General features: G+C 26.5%; 1 protein-coding gene across 3 annotated transcripts in view; it reads right to left on the bottom strand.

Moving 5' to 3' along the window:
- LOC107453366 (pyruvate kinase PKM) overlaps window positions 1–18,819 on the bottom strand; it is a 29,917-nt gene that overhangs the window by 8,903 nt on the left and 2,195 nt on the right. For all 3 annotated transcript variants that reach the window (XM_016070175.4, XM_016070176.4, XM_071188431.2), the window contains exons 3-9: window positions 17,661–17,752; window positions 16,439–16,573; window positions 13,628–13,814; window positions 10,557–10,699; window positions 8,762–8,889; window positions 8,129–8,279; window positions 3,388–3,707 (exon numbers count right to left, since the gene is read on the bottom strand). In XM_016070175.4, the coding sequence (XP_015925661.2) occupies window positions 3,388–3,707; window positions 8,129–8,279; window positions 8,762–8,889; window positions 10,557–10,699; window positions 13,628–13,814; window positions 16,439–16,573; window positions 17,661–17,752 (1,156 nt within the window). The remainder of the gene's footprint in view (window positions 1–3,387; window positions 3,708–8,128; window positions 8,280–8,761; window positions 8,890–10,556; window positions 10,700–13,627; window positions 13,815–16,438; window positions 16,574–17,660; window positions 17,753–18,819) is intronic.

Here is an 18,819-nt window from a genome sequence, read left to right as displayed (position 1 = left end):
AGATTATCTATTCTTATTTTTAAGAAATTTAATAAGAAAAATAATCTTTTATGCAAGGGGATTGCTGTTCCACATGGTAATTATGAAGCAATAACTATATCCTGGGGTCGATCCAGGTTTTATTTCTTAGGGCTCACTTTTGTGAAAAATTGTAATTATTTTTTTGAAAATTTTTTAATTAAAGAAAAACATTCCGTTTGAGCAATCACTATTTTTTTTAAAATCCACTCATTTTTCTGATTGTTTTTCAGCAGCTTCCCTATAGCCTTTTAAATTAACCCCTAAATATTTATCACTACGCTATGATATGCAAATTTGGAATATGAGCATTTCGATTCACGATTCCATAGTAATTTGAATTCATTCAATGATTGTTCTTTTGGCAGTTACTATTTTTTTTTAAATTTTTCACATGGTTTTTTAAATCCATGTTATTTTCTGATCATTTTTTCAGCCTTTTCTGTTTGTTTATTTTCATTTCTGTTTTTTGCTCTAAAATGATGTTACAACAATACGCTAATTTGTGTAATCCATTTTCAGCGAGCTTGGTTTGTGACGATTCCATTGTTAATTTCCATAGATTTTCAATCGTTTTACGGCAGTTATCTAATGATTTTTCAAACTCCCATGCTTTTAATACAAGTTATTGCGCCATACGAATTTGAGTAATCACTTTCTCTGATGCATTCAATTTGTGAAAATTGCATCGTAATTTAACATTTGATGATAGTTTTCCCAAATTATTTTTTTTTGCCCTTTACATGTAGAATTACAATATTTTAAATAGGATGTTATTAAGAAGCATTCGATTCAGTCTTAATGTTCGGTGATAGTTTTTGCGGCAGTTCTCATTTTTTCGGCCTTTTTCACACGGTTTTACAAATTCTGATATTTAGTACGATGTTATTACGACATTTAAATAAGAGTTTTCACTTTTTGACGGGTTCGATTCATAACAATCCCATTATAACTTCACGTCATCGAAGATAATCATTTCGGCATTTTCTACAAGATACAAGGTTTTAGGAACTTCAATATTTTTAACATGCTATTACGACACATGAATTTTGACGTTTTTGATTTGTGACAAAGCTGTCATAAACTCACGTTGGTTTTGGTAATTTCTTCCTAGAATTTCCAGCAAAAAAAATTTCGCGATCATTTTTAAAAAGTGAAATGTCATGAACGGGTGATTTTTATAAATTATAATTTTATGAATGGTTCGGTTTTACAAATTTGAATTTTGTGAAGGGACTGTTTTTTAGAATTTGAATGTTGTGAAAGAGTGTAAAATAAATTTCGCTTTTTTTAACACTCTGTTCTTGTCTAATTTACTCTTTAATATATTCCTTGTCAGCAACTTTTGAAGATGATAAAGCTTACGTTTTGTATCATTGATCATTTTACTTTTGATTGTGTTTAATTCCTATTCATTGTAACATTAATTTATATTTTAATAAAAAATTTCGGAATACTTTTTGTCCTGCACACTTTTGCTTTGTGGAGACATAAATATCTATATTAATTTCTATTGGTACACTACTAGAAACTTGCTTTGTAAAAACAGAATCTCTTTTTCCAGAAATTTCAAATAAATAAAATTCTCTATAAAAAATTTTTTACATAGTGTAGTGTTACATTTTTTTAAAATTAAATATACAAAATTAATGTATAAATTACAAATATAAATTTTTTGTTGTTCACTGTATATTTTGACCATTACATTGTCAGTACAGAAAAATCAGGGAATTTTATTCTTCTATTTGAGTAGCACCTCTGTAAGTCAGTCAATCTTGGCAGTGGGGAGAGTGTTTGTTTATGTATAATAATAAATTTCATCTTTGCCTTTTACTTCATAAAAGTAGTAAAAGCAGAGTTAGAAAGGCAAGCAATGGGTTAATGGTTTTGTAAGGAATGAACTGTTAATTTACAGTTGATATAAAACTAATGACTCCTCTGATAAATTTTTAAGTATTTAAGCAATTAAACCATAGTTAAGTAACTTCCATTCAATACTGAACCACTTTAACACCTAGACAAATTACTCCAGTATCTCTAACTTAAGGTTTCTAGTTTTTAAAACTAAATGCTAGTTTGGCACCATATTTATCCTGTTGATAACAGACATATTAAGCACTTTTGGTCTGACACTTCAAATGTTTTAAGAAATACATGATTAATCATTTTTTAACTTTATGTGGGGAGAATAATAAGGATTTAATACAGCTTAAAAGCTAAAAAATATATTTTTAAACACCTAATGCTATATAAAGTAGCAACCAGTTGGTACCTTTTACAGAAATTTTTACTTATGTGCAACAAGTATGTTGGTTTTGTAAGCTTAATGTGTATATTCACGAATATACACATTTTGTGAACTTAATGTTTCTTTGAAAAATTGGATCATTTTTGTTGGTCTTCTTAATTACAGTTTAAAGTTATTGAAGGTAATTCGATGGAAATTACAAGGAAAAAAAATGGATTTAAAAATTTCACAAGATATAGATTTTTATTTTATTTCATAATAAGCAAGCACAGAAGAAAGAAAAAAGAAATTTCCACTGAAAAATTATATTTGAATATTATAAAAATTTAAAAAGTGATAGCAAAGTTAAGATTAATTAATAATTTTTTTAGGGTCATTGAAAATAAGGAAGATTACACAATTCATCATTTTATATTACAAAACAAAATAAACGATTTATATGTAATACATGTAAAATAAGTATCTGTCTTTAACTATTGAAAATATTTTTACAAAACTTGAATATTTCTGCTTGACTAAAAAAAAAAAAAAAAAAAAGTATCAAATTGCATTGGTAGAAAATAAAATTGTGAATTTTTTAGGACTAAATATGTCCTGGTTTATAACAGATGATATTACCTTATTTTTAATATATTAAATCTTGAATTCCAACTTTTGTTGTTTAAAATAGAAACTTGTTACATTTCTCATGGCATATCAGCTCTTCCTTACTTTTCACAAAAAGTAAACAATACTCAGTGGATAAACTGTACAAATTTACATAAGTAGCTTGACAGTTAAAGAGTATGTTTAAAATTTCCAAGCCAATTTAAGCATAACAAAAGTCTAGTGTAAAATTCATTCCCTTACAAAAACTTCTTTCATAATAACCATTTCTAAAGCAAATAAATAAAAAAAGGCATTTGATTTTAGATAAATTTATCATTAGCCAGATTTGATATATATCCACATAAAAAAATTCAGTAATTTGAAAGGAAAGAAAATTTGAATAAAAAGTAAACAAAATTTGTATAAAATAATCCCAATTCCATTTATGTTTCAATGGTGTATGTCATCTAAACACTTTCAATGTTAAAACTTGGCTCTAACATCAAATTGAAATAAAATTTTAAAATACTAACCTTCCTGTTGTAGTAATTACAATAATAGCAGAAGCTAAACACTTCATTGAAGCATTCACAGCAGCAATTGCAACTGTGTGCGTTGAATCAGTTGGAACAGGTGCCTTTAAACTTAATTCTAAAAATACATGACGTTGAAATATGGCAGCTTCAGCTTCTACACAAATGGCATTCATCATTTCTACAGCTTCAAGCGGATACTGTCCTTTAGCTGTTTCACCAGATAACATAACACAATCAGCTCCATCCAATACTGCATTTGCAACATCAGAACTTTCTGCTCTAGTTGGTCTTGGTTTTTTAACCATACTTTCAAGCATCTAATATAAATTAGTAAGCATTTAAGTTATATACAAACATTTGTTTCGAATATTTCCAATATAATGAAAAAACAACAGGTGCAATGCAATAAATCATATTCAAATTATGTAAAAATCTATTCAAAAAAATGCTTCAGTTCTTGTAGTCGTGTTATTTTAAATGAAATTTTTGGAACAGAGTGTTGCCAAATGAAAGATAGATATAATTTACCAAAAATAAAAGTGGCTAGACTAGTTATTGAAATATATATATATATATATATAAAAAGAACTAATTCCAATTTTAATTTGATAATACCAACTATTACTATTACTCTATAAATGCAACTTATGTAATTTAATAATTTCAAATGCCAAAAGTTGTAAAAGATTCATATGATTAGGATTATTATTAATGTTAATACTACTGCTTTAATGCTTAATATATTATTTAGTTATAACCCTAAACCTTAGTTATAAAAATTGTACATCAAACTGTCAAAACTATATACAAAGGTCTGTTCTGTTTAAGTCGAATCTCCATATAATGAGGGCAAATTTTATTATACAATAGCAAAAATCATATTAAGAACAACACTCATTGGATAACATGGATTTTTAGAGTTTTCGAAACTTCCTTTGTCATCATATCAAAACAAAATGTTATTTTTGCAGCGTTTCATTCTATTATAAGCGGTTTTCAAAATTACTACTGGACTCATAATAAAGGGATTAAAAATAACGTTAACATGAGATCAGAACGATACATTAATTTCATAATTATAACATTTAAAAAAAAACTTTTTTTTAATACATATACAATTTTCTTTTTCTGTTTTTAAGAAATGGAAAAAGATATATTTAATTTTCTACAGAAAGGATCCTTTATCTGAAATTATAAGGATATACTCAATAAAAATTGGTAGAGTAGAGAATCAATTATCTTGGATGCTCAGGACCATCGCTATCCCGGCTGTCTGAATTTCCCGGTTTTCTGGATCGACCAAAAAGTGTCGTTAATCGATGTTTTATTGAACCTGAATTACAAGGGAAAAGTGTAACACAAAGTCAGAGAAAAAAGAAAAGCACTCCTAAATTTAAAAAGGAAAAAAAAATAGTAGAAAAATAACCTTTAAAAGAATAAAAAAAATTTGCAAGTTTAGACAAGTAAAACAAGTTTAAAAAATACAAAATTCTCATTTATTTTTTAAAAATAATTACAATTCCTACATTAACTAATATAAACAAAATCAATGATTAAATAACGCAATATATTTCATACCTAATATATACGGGGGAGGGAGGAACGATAAAATAAAAGGAAAACCTATTAATCTAAATAAAAAAAACACTTGAAAATTATCGCACCGAAACAATAGTTAAAAAAGGCACTAGCATAAATATTAAAACCCGGAACAAGGCAAGGTTAGCAGAATTAAAAAAAAAACCTAATGATAAAATTTATGAATAGAAAGAATTAATTCATTGAGTGCGAAATTTATCGTGAAAAGAAAAAAAATCTAACATAGTGGAATCAGAAAACAAAACTGCAATATGCTTCATAAAATAATCGTATGTTTAAATTAATAAACAATTTTTCTTTTCTTTTTTTTTATTTATAAAAACACGATTTTTAATTAAAGCAGATGTGATTCCACTTCAAGAAAAACTTGCAAATGATACCGCTCTTCCAAAGAATCAGAATTTATTTAAAAGAAAAAGATTTTATTTTTATTAATCGATGTCAAATAGATAAATATATTTCGCTCTTTCATCTTCTGTTCACTGATATGCATGTGCAATGCATTTTCCCCACCCCCTCGTAAATCAAAGAGAAAACGAAATCAGCTTGCCACTCCTTTGAGTTTGATTGACGGCCTAAAGGAGAAAATAAAACATTCGTCCCTTCCCTACCTCCCTTTGATCTTGAAGGTCACCGAAGAAATGACATTTCACTGGGTAAATGGGAGAAAATTCTCCCCATCCTCACATTTTCTTCTACTCAACTTCAAGGATGAGTCCAATTTCTGCTTTTTTTCATAATCGTTCTAGTTTAAAATGGTGGGAAAACCGAGCAAAATTTCCCCCGGTTTTCTGGTTTCCCGGATAAATAGTTCTCTACTGTATTGACAATTGTGAATTTTGATTTGTGCAGATAAGATATAGTGTCTCTTAAGAGTCTATAATAATGAAATACTACTATATAGTAGTAAAAACATGGAAATAACAAGAAATGGAAATTTAGGTAGTGTATTAATCTATATTTAGATACAAACACTTCACCCCATATAATAAATATGTTTGAATGCAGTTAATACAAGAAACAAAAATCTCAGCATTTTGCACTAACCACTAAAGAAATTTGTCTTTAATAGCAAACATTATTATGTAAGAAGATTAAATTACCAAAAAAAATAATAATATTAATAACACTAAAATCGTTCAGGTGAATTCAACAAACATTGTAGGCCATTTTAGAAATGTATTTTATTATGCCAGGCCAAAAAGAATAATAATATTTTATTATTAACATAATTTACTTAAAAACTAAAAACAAAAATTTTGAAATTTAACTACTTTTGACGTTAAATTTGTAAAAAAAAAAGTTTGAACGCAACATTTTTTTTGAATCTGATTAGTGCAAATCTTACTTGAGGGTGACAGTGATGTAATGAGGATCTAAATTATGTACTTAATTTTTTTTTAAACTTAAGCTTTAAATATTCAACAATATCACAATTATTTAATAATGTTCTAGCATTTCTTAAAATAAATATTTGTTGTAAAAAGAGTTGAATGTTGAAATGAAAAATAAATTGGCTAATTTATTATATTAAACTATTTTTTTTTTTCAAATTTTCTATTCAATATTGAGCTTCTTTATTCTGAACATGAATGTACATTGAATCCTACAGCAAAATTCATCTCTTAAAAGTAGTTAAACACCGTTTTTATTTGAAAGTAATTCGTAATCAGAACATTTCAGGATTTGAAAAAAATCATGATATTTTTTAAAAGAAATCTCAAAAAAATCAGATTTTTTATTTAAAACTATATTTTTTATGTTTTTATCAGATGACAAGTAAATTTTTTAAGAATATTTAACTTTTTTACTAACAAAGAATTTTTTTACAAACAAAGAATATGCAATTGGAATGTAAACTAATTAATATAAAAGAATAAATTTTAAAAATTGATTTGAAAATACTAAATGTAATTGAAATATTTGTCAAATTTTAATTATTACATAAAATCCTTAGAAATAATATTTCTTTCATATATGCATGTAATAAGACAATTTAAATATCCAATTATAAAATTAACTATCTGGTAATACGAACTAGAGTTCAATTTATGAAAATAGATATACATTTATCAGTTTACTATTTATCACAAGTTTAAATCACAAATATTCAATAAAAAAATTAAATTAAACAACTAGAAAAGATATTTTTTACAGCAAAAACAGAAAACGGTATGCATAACAACGGTATTTCAGAAAACAGTATGCATATATATTTTTTAATAATATTGATCAAAAGTAGTAAAAACTACAAAAAATTTTTTTTATAAAATACTACAAATACTTATAATACAGCTAACATTTTCTAAAAATAATTACGGCATGGACTTTATATATGAAAATCTGGATATTTAGAGAGCACTTTTCAGCGATCTCCGAAAGAGATTGTGACTACTTTATGTTGCAGTCAGAGTGCACTAAAGACAATGCTATCAATGATTTATTTTTAGGGTTGAAAGTTAAATTAGAAATAAAATGTTATTTTAGAAAAAAAGTAAGCTTCACAAGCAATCAAACCTCTTTTCATTCTTTAAAGCTACATTTTTATGATGTAAAATTAAATGCATACTTAAACAAAAAACACAATTGTTTATTTATTTAAAATAGTTCTCTCATTCATAATTGGTAAATTTGTTTTTGCATATAATTAGGGGTCATTTTTATTGATGCTAAGTTATATACATCGAACTGGTTTCCATGAAGCCAACAGAAGTGACACTTCCGCACCAAGAAAATCACACCGAGTAAAATTAAAATAACTTCCGAAAAATCATGTACTTTCAATAACATTTTGCAGTCAGTGATGGTAACCCCTAAGAATGATAGTATGACCAACCTCCATTAACAACTATTTTACTGTGGAACAGAGAGCGGTCTCTCCCAAGAGGTTTCATTGCACAAATAACAAAAATAAATAGGTCATAATTATAGTTATATGAAATAGTTTTCTCTTCTTTATACAGCCTTCTTAACCAGAAATAGAACTATCAGTTTCAAAATAATGATCACAAGAAACTAAAGGAGGTAACACCTAATATTTAGAATTAAGTGAAATTTACAAAGTATGGTCATTATTTATGATAAACATTTGACATACATATTAACTTATAGTAATTCAAAAAAAGTCAATGAGTTTCACCTGTGTAGCACAGATTACAGGTTTATTCAGCATATTACACTTGGCTATCATCATTTTTTGAGCTAAAAATACTTTCTCAGGAGGTATTTCTATACCAAGATCTCCTCTTGCTACCATAATACCATCACTTTCTTGGATAATTTCATCAATTCTGGAAAAAAATCAATTGAATTCTATCATGTTTAGAAAGACACTACATTTTATTTTAATATGTTGTGTCCTATTTTAGTATGCAAAAAATTTCTCCAATGTTAAAATTTTACAAATAAATTATATTAAATTTATATTAGTATAAAACTTATTACCCATGTTTTAATGAAATTCTAAAAACATGGTGTTGTAAGAGAATGAGAGGAATAGTTTTTTTTAAGAGCTTTTGCTCTTTTAAAGTGCTTAATAGAATTTCATAATGACTGTCCTTTTAGTTACCAAAGATAGTACAAAAGCCCCTAATTTTGCACTTTATCTGACATACATATTAAATCTATTTGGTCTTAGAATACAAGTCCTTAGGCTCAAAATTTCCAAAGTGAGCACAAACTTGCTCCTAATAAACATTAATGAGAATTGCCTTCTTTTAAAAATTCATTTTATTTTTTATAAAAGTTATAAGAATAATAGAATAATTCTTACTTTTTAACTCCTTCATGATTTTCAATTTTTGAAATAATTTTTATATTTTTTCCTTCTTCACCAAGTATCTTTCTGATTTCTCTTACCCCAGCTGCATTTCTAATGAATGAGGCAAATACAGTGTCAACCTTTAAAAAAATCCATTTATTTTAAATAAAGCTTAGAAAGCAGATTAAGTGCATGCAGTAAGAATCAAAATTGTAGAAGAGGCTATTATGATACATCTCAAGAATTGCAATTCCTCTAAATATATGCAAATCATAATTTTTTAAAATTATTTTTTGCACTCTCATTTAAAAATGAGAGTTTCCTCTGTAATCATAACCTTCAAATGGTTCAATATATTCATTAATCATATTTTTCTTGTTTGAAAATTTTATCCAATCTTTTTATGAAATGTTGTGCAAGGTGGTTTATTTTAGAGTTAAAACTCATGGTATTATTTGCATCCTTCTTGATTTAGTTTTTTTCTCCTTTTTTTCAGTTCTCTGGACATATGCTATTTATCAAAAATGGTTGCTTCAAACCATGATAATGCTATATGCTTAAAGTGGAAATAAAATTTTCTAAAGGAAGGGGATAGAAGAATAACATCAAAATCGCAAATAGCTAAATTATTCAAGATCCTGAAGGGAAAAAAACTTTACTTATAATTATAAAAAATTTCAAAATCTAGAAAAAGTACTCAATGAATGGCTTAAGTTTATTTGCAATAATAAAAGATGCTATTTGAAAAAATTTAAATGCATTTCCAATGTTTAATGTACTATATTAAATAATACTTGTACTTTATTGACCTAAGAAAACTGCATATTAGTCAATTTCATTGTTCTATTTAAAGTGTTGAATGTTTTTGCCAAATTAAGTCTCGAATTTATGAAACATAAATCAATATTTTCACTAATTTCATGTAGTCATGATATTGCGATCCAGGTTATAACACACATTTTTGTTTGGACCATGAAGTTGTTACATCGAGCGTCGACCGTATAACTAAAAGACTAAATACTGCTACACAGAAATCGAGAATTATTCTACATTATAGGAATCTCAAATAAAATTTCCTTTGTTATAATCACTGAAATAACGAGTTTTCCCCCATTGTATGTAAATTTTACATATTATAGATAATTTAAAAAAAGTTGCTTTTAAGTTTTATTGTGATAAGCAAAGTCATCAAAAGAAATGCAAGAATTAATTAAGACTCTATTAAGTAAGGAGAGTATTCAATTAAAGATAATACCAATTTGGCCCATACTGATATTTTTTTAAAACATCTACAAAAGATTTAGCAAATAAAAATCGAAACAAAAAGTTTTAAAACAAAAAGTACAAATAATAAAGCATGAAAAGTATAATTCTTCATTGAGTTGTAAATTTGAATTAATTTTTGACGTAGCAAATAATGTCTAATAAGCTATATAATTTTTATAAAAAATTAATTTAAAAAAGTTTAAGAAAATCTTTAGTAAATTTGGTTTACTGAACTTTGTTTTTCTTTACCGAAGTTTTAATACATTTGGTATATTTACGGCATATTAATGACATTTAATATTTTTTTTAAATAGCTAAATAGATATCCTTCCAAATCTTGTGAAAAAAAATTAGATTAGCCTATCTATAAATGAAAAGAAAAATTTTATAATGTGCTTAGTGAAAACAAAATATTTTAATCAGTAAATTTAATGTAAAAACAACATTGTAATGTTTCAAGGGACACAAAAACAAGCATTAGATTTCAATATTAAGTTATTAGAATTGCAATAAATCAAAGATTAAGTATTAAATACACTACTTTTTGCTCAACACCAAACTTTAAATCCTCTTTATCTTTCTCAGAAACAGCAGGAAGATCAACTTCAACGCCTGGTAAATTTACACCTTTCTTGCTACCAAGCATTCCCCCACTCTCTACAATGCATTCAATACTAGTAGATTCTGAAAAAATAGATCTAAAGTTACATCTATAATTACTTAGAAAAATTATAATCAGCAGTTGGTAAAATAAGATAAAAAGTTAACAACCTGAACAGCTTTTGATCTAATGATTGGGATATCATGTCTAAGATAAATCTCATACTAAGATACAATCTCAACTAGATATATCTTAATTATGCCAACTAATTATAGACAATATTTTAAGCTAAAAAATCAGACTTTTGCATTCTAGCGAGTTTAACCTAGATCAGTCACTTAGAATTGGAGTGCCTATTTTCTTTTGTGTTTCTATTTAATTTAAATGTTTTTATATATTTCATCCTTAATTCAATAACTTAGGAAATAATTATTTATATAAGTACTTTTTTTTTTCAATTGCCAATAGTTTGATTATACATTTATGCAAGGGTTGCAATATTTTTCAGCCACAATCCATTTCAGCAGTCAGATCGGCTTTGTAACCCAAAATAAAAAAATTCATCACTTCATAAAATCTAACATAAGTTTGGATAATCCAAATGAAAAAAAGGAGAAAGTAGGAAGGTTGAATCAGGAGAACAACAGTAATCATTTTCAATAGAATTAATACTTTAATTGTGAACAGAATAGATAAAATATATCTCCACTTCCTTGTTTAACCAATCAATGTTTAAAACAAAAAAGTTTGTACCATTTAACTGTCTGTGAAATCTAAGCAACTCACTGTCAAAGAGAGTATGATTAAGTTTAGGTAATAACTTCTTGCATTATTAACTGACAACAACACTGACTAGTAGTATTACGTCTTAATATATATATAGAAACTATTGAAAAGCTTAAAATTAATTCAAATTATATCTAATATTAATAGTATTTGCACAGTTCTTAAATTACTTTTTAAAATAAGTCAGTTTTATTCAGATGTTTCCTTCATTATTAAAGGCAATATGCAATTATTGCCACCCCTATTCATATGATTTAGCCACCATGGCTCTGTGGATAAGGCAATTAAAATTTTAGAGATTAAATGCTTGGTGAGGGCTTGAAGCTCACTCAGCATCAGATGAAAGGGTACCAGCTTGTCTGAGGAGTTAAGGTAGTTGGTGCACAATTTTACCACCATCATGTAATTGGTCACAAAATTGTGGAGCTTTAATGTCCATGTGGCTGTTTATGGAATCAGTTTACTTTCAATTTATATAGTAATATCCTTTTTTTTTTATATGACTGCAACCCTTCCATTGTTACATGAAGCTCGTTTGCTATTGAACAGACACCCAAACTAAATCATTCATTTCAATATAGCAACCAATATTTGGTTTCATTACCTTTTCATTTTCAAGACAAAAACACGTGTTAAAGCTTTCAAAACAATAAAATTTTCTATTCACAATGAATCAATTATAGCAAAAGAGTTGAGGAAATTATTCAGACTGCTATTTATTTTTCAGTTACTTCTCAATAAATGTGAAACATCTTAAATTCTTCATGAATGAAAAAAAAGTGATAAGACCACTTATTCTTATCTTTGATGGTTCTAGACATAATCTATTTCATGTCCAATTCAATTGTTTCATGCCACCTGGTACAGGAAAATACATATATTGATTACTTTTCCTCATGTTGAATTCGAAGTATATATTGCATCCCGGGTGGAAATCTAATCAGTCACCTGTATGCATTCATAACCTCTAAAAATATCTTTAGGAAGGGTTCAATAAATTCATCAATAATTAAATTTTTCTTTTTGCAAAAAGTATTTACTCTTTTTGTGTAGTGTTGTATCAGGTGGTTAATTTTGGAGTTAAAGCACATAGTATTCAAATTTTTCTGACTTTTTTTTCTGGATAGATTAAGCAGTTCTCTGGATATGTCTTATTTATAATCATATGATTAACACCATACATAATCATATTAAAATTTTTAAAGGAAACAGGTAGAAAAATAGTGTTCTTATAAAAATGAGTTCAATATTTATGAGTTATGAGCAAATATTTGCTATAATTTTTTGTACTGATAATAAATCGACCTCACATTATAATGTCTATTTTCATTTGGACCACGGGGATTTTTATATCGGGCCTCAACTATAAGTCTCAAACAAATTTCATTAATTATATATTTTTTTTCAGTAATGATAATTATTTCTAATTATGTTGAATCTGTTAAGCTTTATAGCCATATTTAAAGGAAGATATTTAAGGTAATTTATTAAATTTTAAGCTAGCTTTCAATAATAAAAGTCAAATGATGTTAGTTTAAAAGGAATAATATGAATAAATGCTTTTCAGAAAGTAAAAATTAATTAAAATTGTCTTTTTTATCTCCGAATTACAAAATGTTAGTGAAATAAAAAATTTTCTTCAAAGAATTAGGAAAATTAAGTTTTTTAAAGTTGGCAAAATTTATAAACTCCCTTTGACATAAATTTATAACCATTATAGTGCAAATAGACATCAATTATAAAAAATAAACATCAATTAAAGCTGTTGTCACCTAATGTTAAAATAAAGAAAAGATCTGCAATTATGTTTTTTATAATTTAATGGTTGAATAAGCTTCTACATTTTGCAAAACTTACAGACTATTACTTTAAAACAATTTGTAAACCTAAAAGTGTCTTGATGTGTATATTTTTCTCAAAAAAACACTGTTAAGTAAAGAATATACATATTCTAAAAATAAAAATAAAATTAAACAGTACTTTAGGAATTGCTTTCCAAATTCCAAAATTAAATTTTGCTTTCCAATATAATATGGCAAGTGAAAAGTTATTTAACAGCAAATAATTTTGCATAGAAAATTCTAAGTAAATTTGTAGCTCTTGAAGAACAAATAGAAAAGCTTCTTGAAATAAATTTGTAACTAGAATTTATCTTACTAGCTTTAAACCATTTTTTAAAGCATTTAACTAAGCTTTTTCAGCAGTTAATAATAAAAACTACTTACCAACTTTTTTCACAATTAACGAAATTAAACCATCATCAATATAAACTTTGTTTCCAGGAGCTAAAACTTTTGTTATATTTTTGTAATCAACATATACAATAGTAGAAGAACATTTTTCCTTATAAGCATCACTTGTTGAGAGTGTTACAACAGAATCTTTAACAATTTCAACTTCAGCTGATGGGCCCTTCAATAAAAAATTTTAATCATTATAAAATTTTAAAACAAATAAACATTAAATGAAGAAAAAAGAAATTTCATTTCATTCTTTCAGAAACAAATTAAAAATTTGAAAAAGGATGCAAACCCTTAAATGTATAGCATTGTAAATCTGCATTGTATGTTTAAAAACCATGTATCGCTTAATCTAGCAACCTTAGCAGTCTTTTTTTATTTTTAATTTTATGAAAACTGTTTTATTACTTCTAAGTGCAACTTGGTATACTGTTTAAATGCAACTTTTAAACATTGTTTATTATTTCTGATTAGAATACTTTCCAGAATTCTGAAGTAGGGCTAGGATTACAGAAACTATCTGAAGTTTTTCCTAGATTCTGAAGTTATTTCCTAATTATTATAAATGCTAATTTCTTTTACTTATATCTATTAACATTATTAAAAATAAAGAACGAATATATCTTGTAAAAAAATTACGTGTGAAATTTCGATTGCTAAGTAGATTGCAAGTTCATTCCATGTTGTTTACTTTTAAGATACATAACAAATGTAAATATATTTTTGCTGCATTGGTTATATTCATTCAGTCTCATAAATTATACATCAATATTGTTGCAATTACTTAAGATTTTAATTTGCATCCTTTCTTAATCTTAAGTATTATAATTCCAATAAGTGGTAAATGTTCTTCGTATATGTTAAAAAGCCAAGCATGTTGCAAAATGAAAGTTTTTAATTAGAAAGTCTAACATATTCATGACAATAAACTTTTAACACTTAAGCTCCTAAATTAGAAACAATGGTTACAGATTTTATAGTCACAATTGATTCATTATTATTGCTTAATTGATAGTATATATTGTTAGAAACATTATACACTACAAGAGAATAAGTCTATGAATCACGAATAATAACAGTAATTGACTTATCTTAATGTTATATTGTAATATCTAATATCTTAATGTTATTATTTTGTCTAAATTACCTTTTTCAATTCATTATTCAAAACATATTCTCACAATTGGAATTCATAGCCAGCATTTTAATTCTAATTTTAGATTAAAGCATGTAATAATTATCACAATAAGTGTTTTCCTTAAAGAAATATAAAATCCCATGAGAAACTTCTCACAAAGTATTCTAGCCTATCATAACTGTTGAATTGCCGGCCAGGTGGCCGAGTTATTAGCGTGCCTGACTGCGAAGCCAATGGCTGCAGGTTCAAATCCCGCTCAGGGCATGGATGTTTCTTTGTGTGTTGTTCTCTATTGTGTGATGCGTGAGTGTAGCCAAGCCTATGAACAGCTGTCTGTGGCAGTGTGGCATGGGTAATGTTGCTCGCCTCCGTGACTTTTGTTCACAGGTGCCCAACAGGTAAGGATAAATGAGCAACACTTCTAGCATCTTCTAAGGTGAAAAACGAAAGTTCAATGCCTGCTATTATTGAGAAAAAAAAATTTTGAATTATCCTTTGTAATACACGTTATGAGAAGTACTTGTAAGATTTCTTCTTTTATATCCCTATTATTTAATAGAGAAGCACTTAGATTTTGTGTGATTTAGATACGTGCTCTCTTTACTATGATTACAAAAAAGAGAAATTCTGTCTTTTTGCCCACATGCTTGTTTTATTTCCTTATTTGGCCAAACTGCCATGTCATATACAGTGTAAAGTACCGTATCCGAAATTGTCAAGACATTAGAAAATATGGAAAATAGATTTATCCAGGTAATATATACATAAGGTCTTAAAGGTAACAACATAACATGCATTAATCAAAAAAAAAAAATCAGCCATAATTAATGTTAATGTAATGCAATGCTATTTTTAATAGGTTGGTAAAAAAATAAAAGTGAGCAGAAAACAATTAGAACTTTTTTTTTCATTTGATATGATGAATTAGCTTGGCAGATAATCAGATAAGAATAATATTAAATAAAAGCCTTATATATCAAAAGTAAATTAATTCAATTTATGAAGAAAAAAATTAAAAACAAGGAACATAATTTAGATTTTGTTAATAAAAAGAAAACAAAAAGTTCGTTTCAAACACTATTAATATTCAGTTTAATTAATATTTATGGTTTACTTCTCTCACTCAAATTTGTTTTTCTTTAAGAGCTGTCATCTATTCAACAACTCTCTTAGTTTGCTTATAGAAGCAGAATAAATATTTATGTATCAGAAAAGCAACAAGACAAAATAATTTTTTTTAATTCATACCTTTTTTAACAAATTGCAACTTAAAAAAAAAGTTAAAAAAAGTGATAGTTAAAAAAAAATGAAAAAGGAAAAGATATTTGTTTATTTTGATAGTAAAAAAGTATCCAAAAAACAGGTGTTTTCTGTTTTTTGTTCTGTTTCTTTTTTTTATCATGGAATTCATATTGCTAATTAAAATATGAAAAAATGCAATAAAAATTTTTTTAACATGACTTTGTCAATTTTGAAAATTTTCTATTTTTTAAAGCTGGGAAACCAATAAACTCTTTTAAAAAACTGCAAAATAATACAATATATATAAAACTCAAAATTAAAATGAGTATATTTTTTAACTAAAATATTTGTATTTGATAAAAAAATATAAATTATACATATCAATTTAACTTGGCTAAATTAAATAACAAAATTACCTCATTCAATAAACCAGTCCTTATTTCAGGTCCTTTAGTATCTAAAGCAATTGCGACAGCTACACATGGGTGATCTTTCCGAGTAGTAACTATCTTTTCGGCCTCACGAACATTTTTAATTGTACCAGCATGATACTAAAATATATTTTTCAATAAAAATGACATCTTGAAAAACCCTTTTACACTATTTATATCACATTGCTTTAAAAATACATAAATTAATTAACACATATTTAAAGAGATATTTCAATTATTCAAATTTTCTTACCAAATTTTTTTTTACATGTCTTTTACCATTAAAACAAGGTTTACAGTAAAAACATAGTTACTTGAATACTGAGCAATATAAGAAAACAATCAATTAGTAAAACCTTATCCACTGCAATATATAATCTAAGAAACCATGTTTTGAAAAAAAAATTTGTCTCACTGTAACAATCACGGAATTATGAAATGTAACATTATACAACTGTCATTAACAGCTGCAAAAGGTTTTAATATACACCTTTTCTGAACATAAAGACAAATTTCTTAGAAATATTCAAGTTTAAAGTTGAATTTATTCCTTTGGATTTAGCTAAAAAAAACAACTCTATTTTGCTAAAAAACATCTATACTACAAAAAAAAATTATTTTATAAGCAAAGATAAAATCATGAATAAAAGAATTAACTTTGATTATTTTTATTTACAATGATGAATAACATTAAAAATGTTTTCAAGAAGTGCATTCATAAAGCTTTAAACATTTTTTGATTTAGAAATGAGCCATTGAATAAGAAAAATAAATTTAAAAAATATTTTTTATCACCATTCACTTTGTAATTTGAAAAAAAAAGGCATAATTAAGAAATGAAATAATGAAAAATAAAAGCACAAATTTATAAATTGATTCCATACAGAAAATAATCTTAAAAAAATAATTAATATAAAATTTAAACTTTAAGGCCAGCCATTCATATGAACTGTACAATTTCATAAGTTATATTCATTAAAATAGCAACAAAATTAAGGCTAAAATTAAGCATTATTTACTAATATTTTGCATTGCAACATGCACAAAAGCTAATAGAATTAGAAAAATAAGTTCTAAAATAAGTTAAAATTTTTTTAAAATCTCAACTTACTCATGCAGTTTAAAATATTAAATGTAAAACAAGGTTCAAAAATCTAAAATAGTTATGGACTACACAAACTAAATATAATAGATGCATTACACTTACATCATGCGTTCCATGCGAAAAATTCATTCGTGCAATATTCATACCAGAATCTATCATATTAACTAGCATGCTTACATCCCTTGATACAGGACCTAATGATATAAAACACATTTAAAAAAAAAACAGCTGATTAATTTTAATTTATTATTTTGGTTGATAAATTTTATCATGAAATTTGTGGGGAAAAAAACTAAGTAGGGAAAAATTAAAAAAAAAAGTTAGCCAATTATGACAAATAATAAGAATTGCTTCAACAGCTTATGAACAGATTTTATCCATGCAAAAGAATAAAAAAAAATCTTTATAAAGAATAAAACCATTATGATCAGCTGGGATTTTGACCCTACTCTCCAACAATAAAAAATATTTTTGAACACTTTCAATTTATTCTTAGTTTCAATTTTGATTTAAAGTCTTTTTTTCTTTCATTTCTTAGGTATTCTCTAAAGAATTTTCAATTGGAAAAATTTACACAATTTCATAGTAAATTATTTATCAGGATAGGTAATTGTGGTTTTACCTGTAATGTAAAATATTTTTAACATATTTATTATATAACAAACTTTTTAGCAATAATTTTGCACATTTATTAACAAATAAATATAAAAGAAAGGTACCCAGTTAAAAAAAATAATAGAGATTGGGGTTAACATATAATAACCAATGGTCCCCAAAATCTTATTATTTGAAATACATAGTTTTTGTAGTCCCGCAGTGGACTGATCGTTAAGACATGGTTCCCAGCAGATCACCGAAGTCAAGCATCACTGGCTACAGTCAGTGTGCGGGTGGGTGACCACTTGGATCAGCCTGCGTAGGGACCGAGGGTGTGCGGTATGGGTCCTCGTTAAACTGTGCTACCGTAAAGTGCTCGACTTCGCGTGCAGGTCGTCGGGCTACCGAAGCGGGGGTGCCATCACCTCTGCAGAGGATCAAAATTGTGATGGCATGTCTTCAGATCATCCTCAGGGATGTTTCCCAGACCGTCGCCAATAGCCCATTGTGCAGCTCTAGTGTGACGTAAATGAACAACAACAACATCGTTTTTGTATCTATGTAGTATAAGCATTAAACTGGTTTTAATTTTAAAAAATTTATTTTTTAAAAATACATTTTATGAATAATAGTGGCAAAAGAATTTAAGTAACTTTAACTGTGA

This window comes from Parasteatoda tepidariorum, chromosome 12, assembly GCF_982258835.1.
Source record: "Parasteatoda tepidariorum strain Cologne lab strain chromosome 12, Ptep-v5.0, whole genome shotgun sequence".
NCBI lineage: Eukaryota > Metazoa > Arthropoda > Arachnida > Araneae > Theridiidae > Parasteatoda > Parasteatoda tepidariorum.
This window is presented reverse-complemented; position numbering and strand designations above follow the sequence as displayed.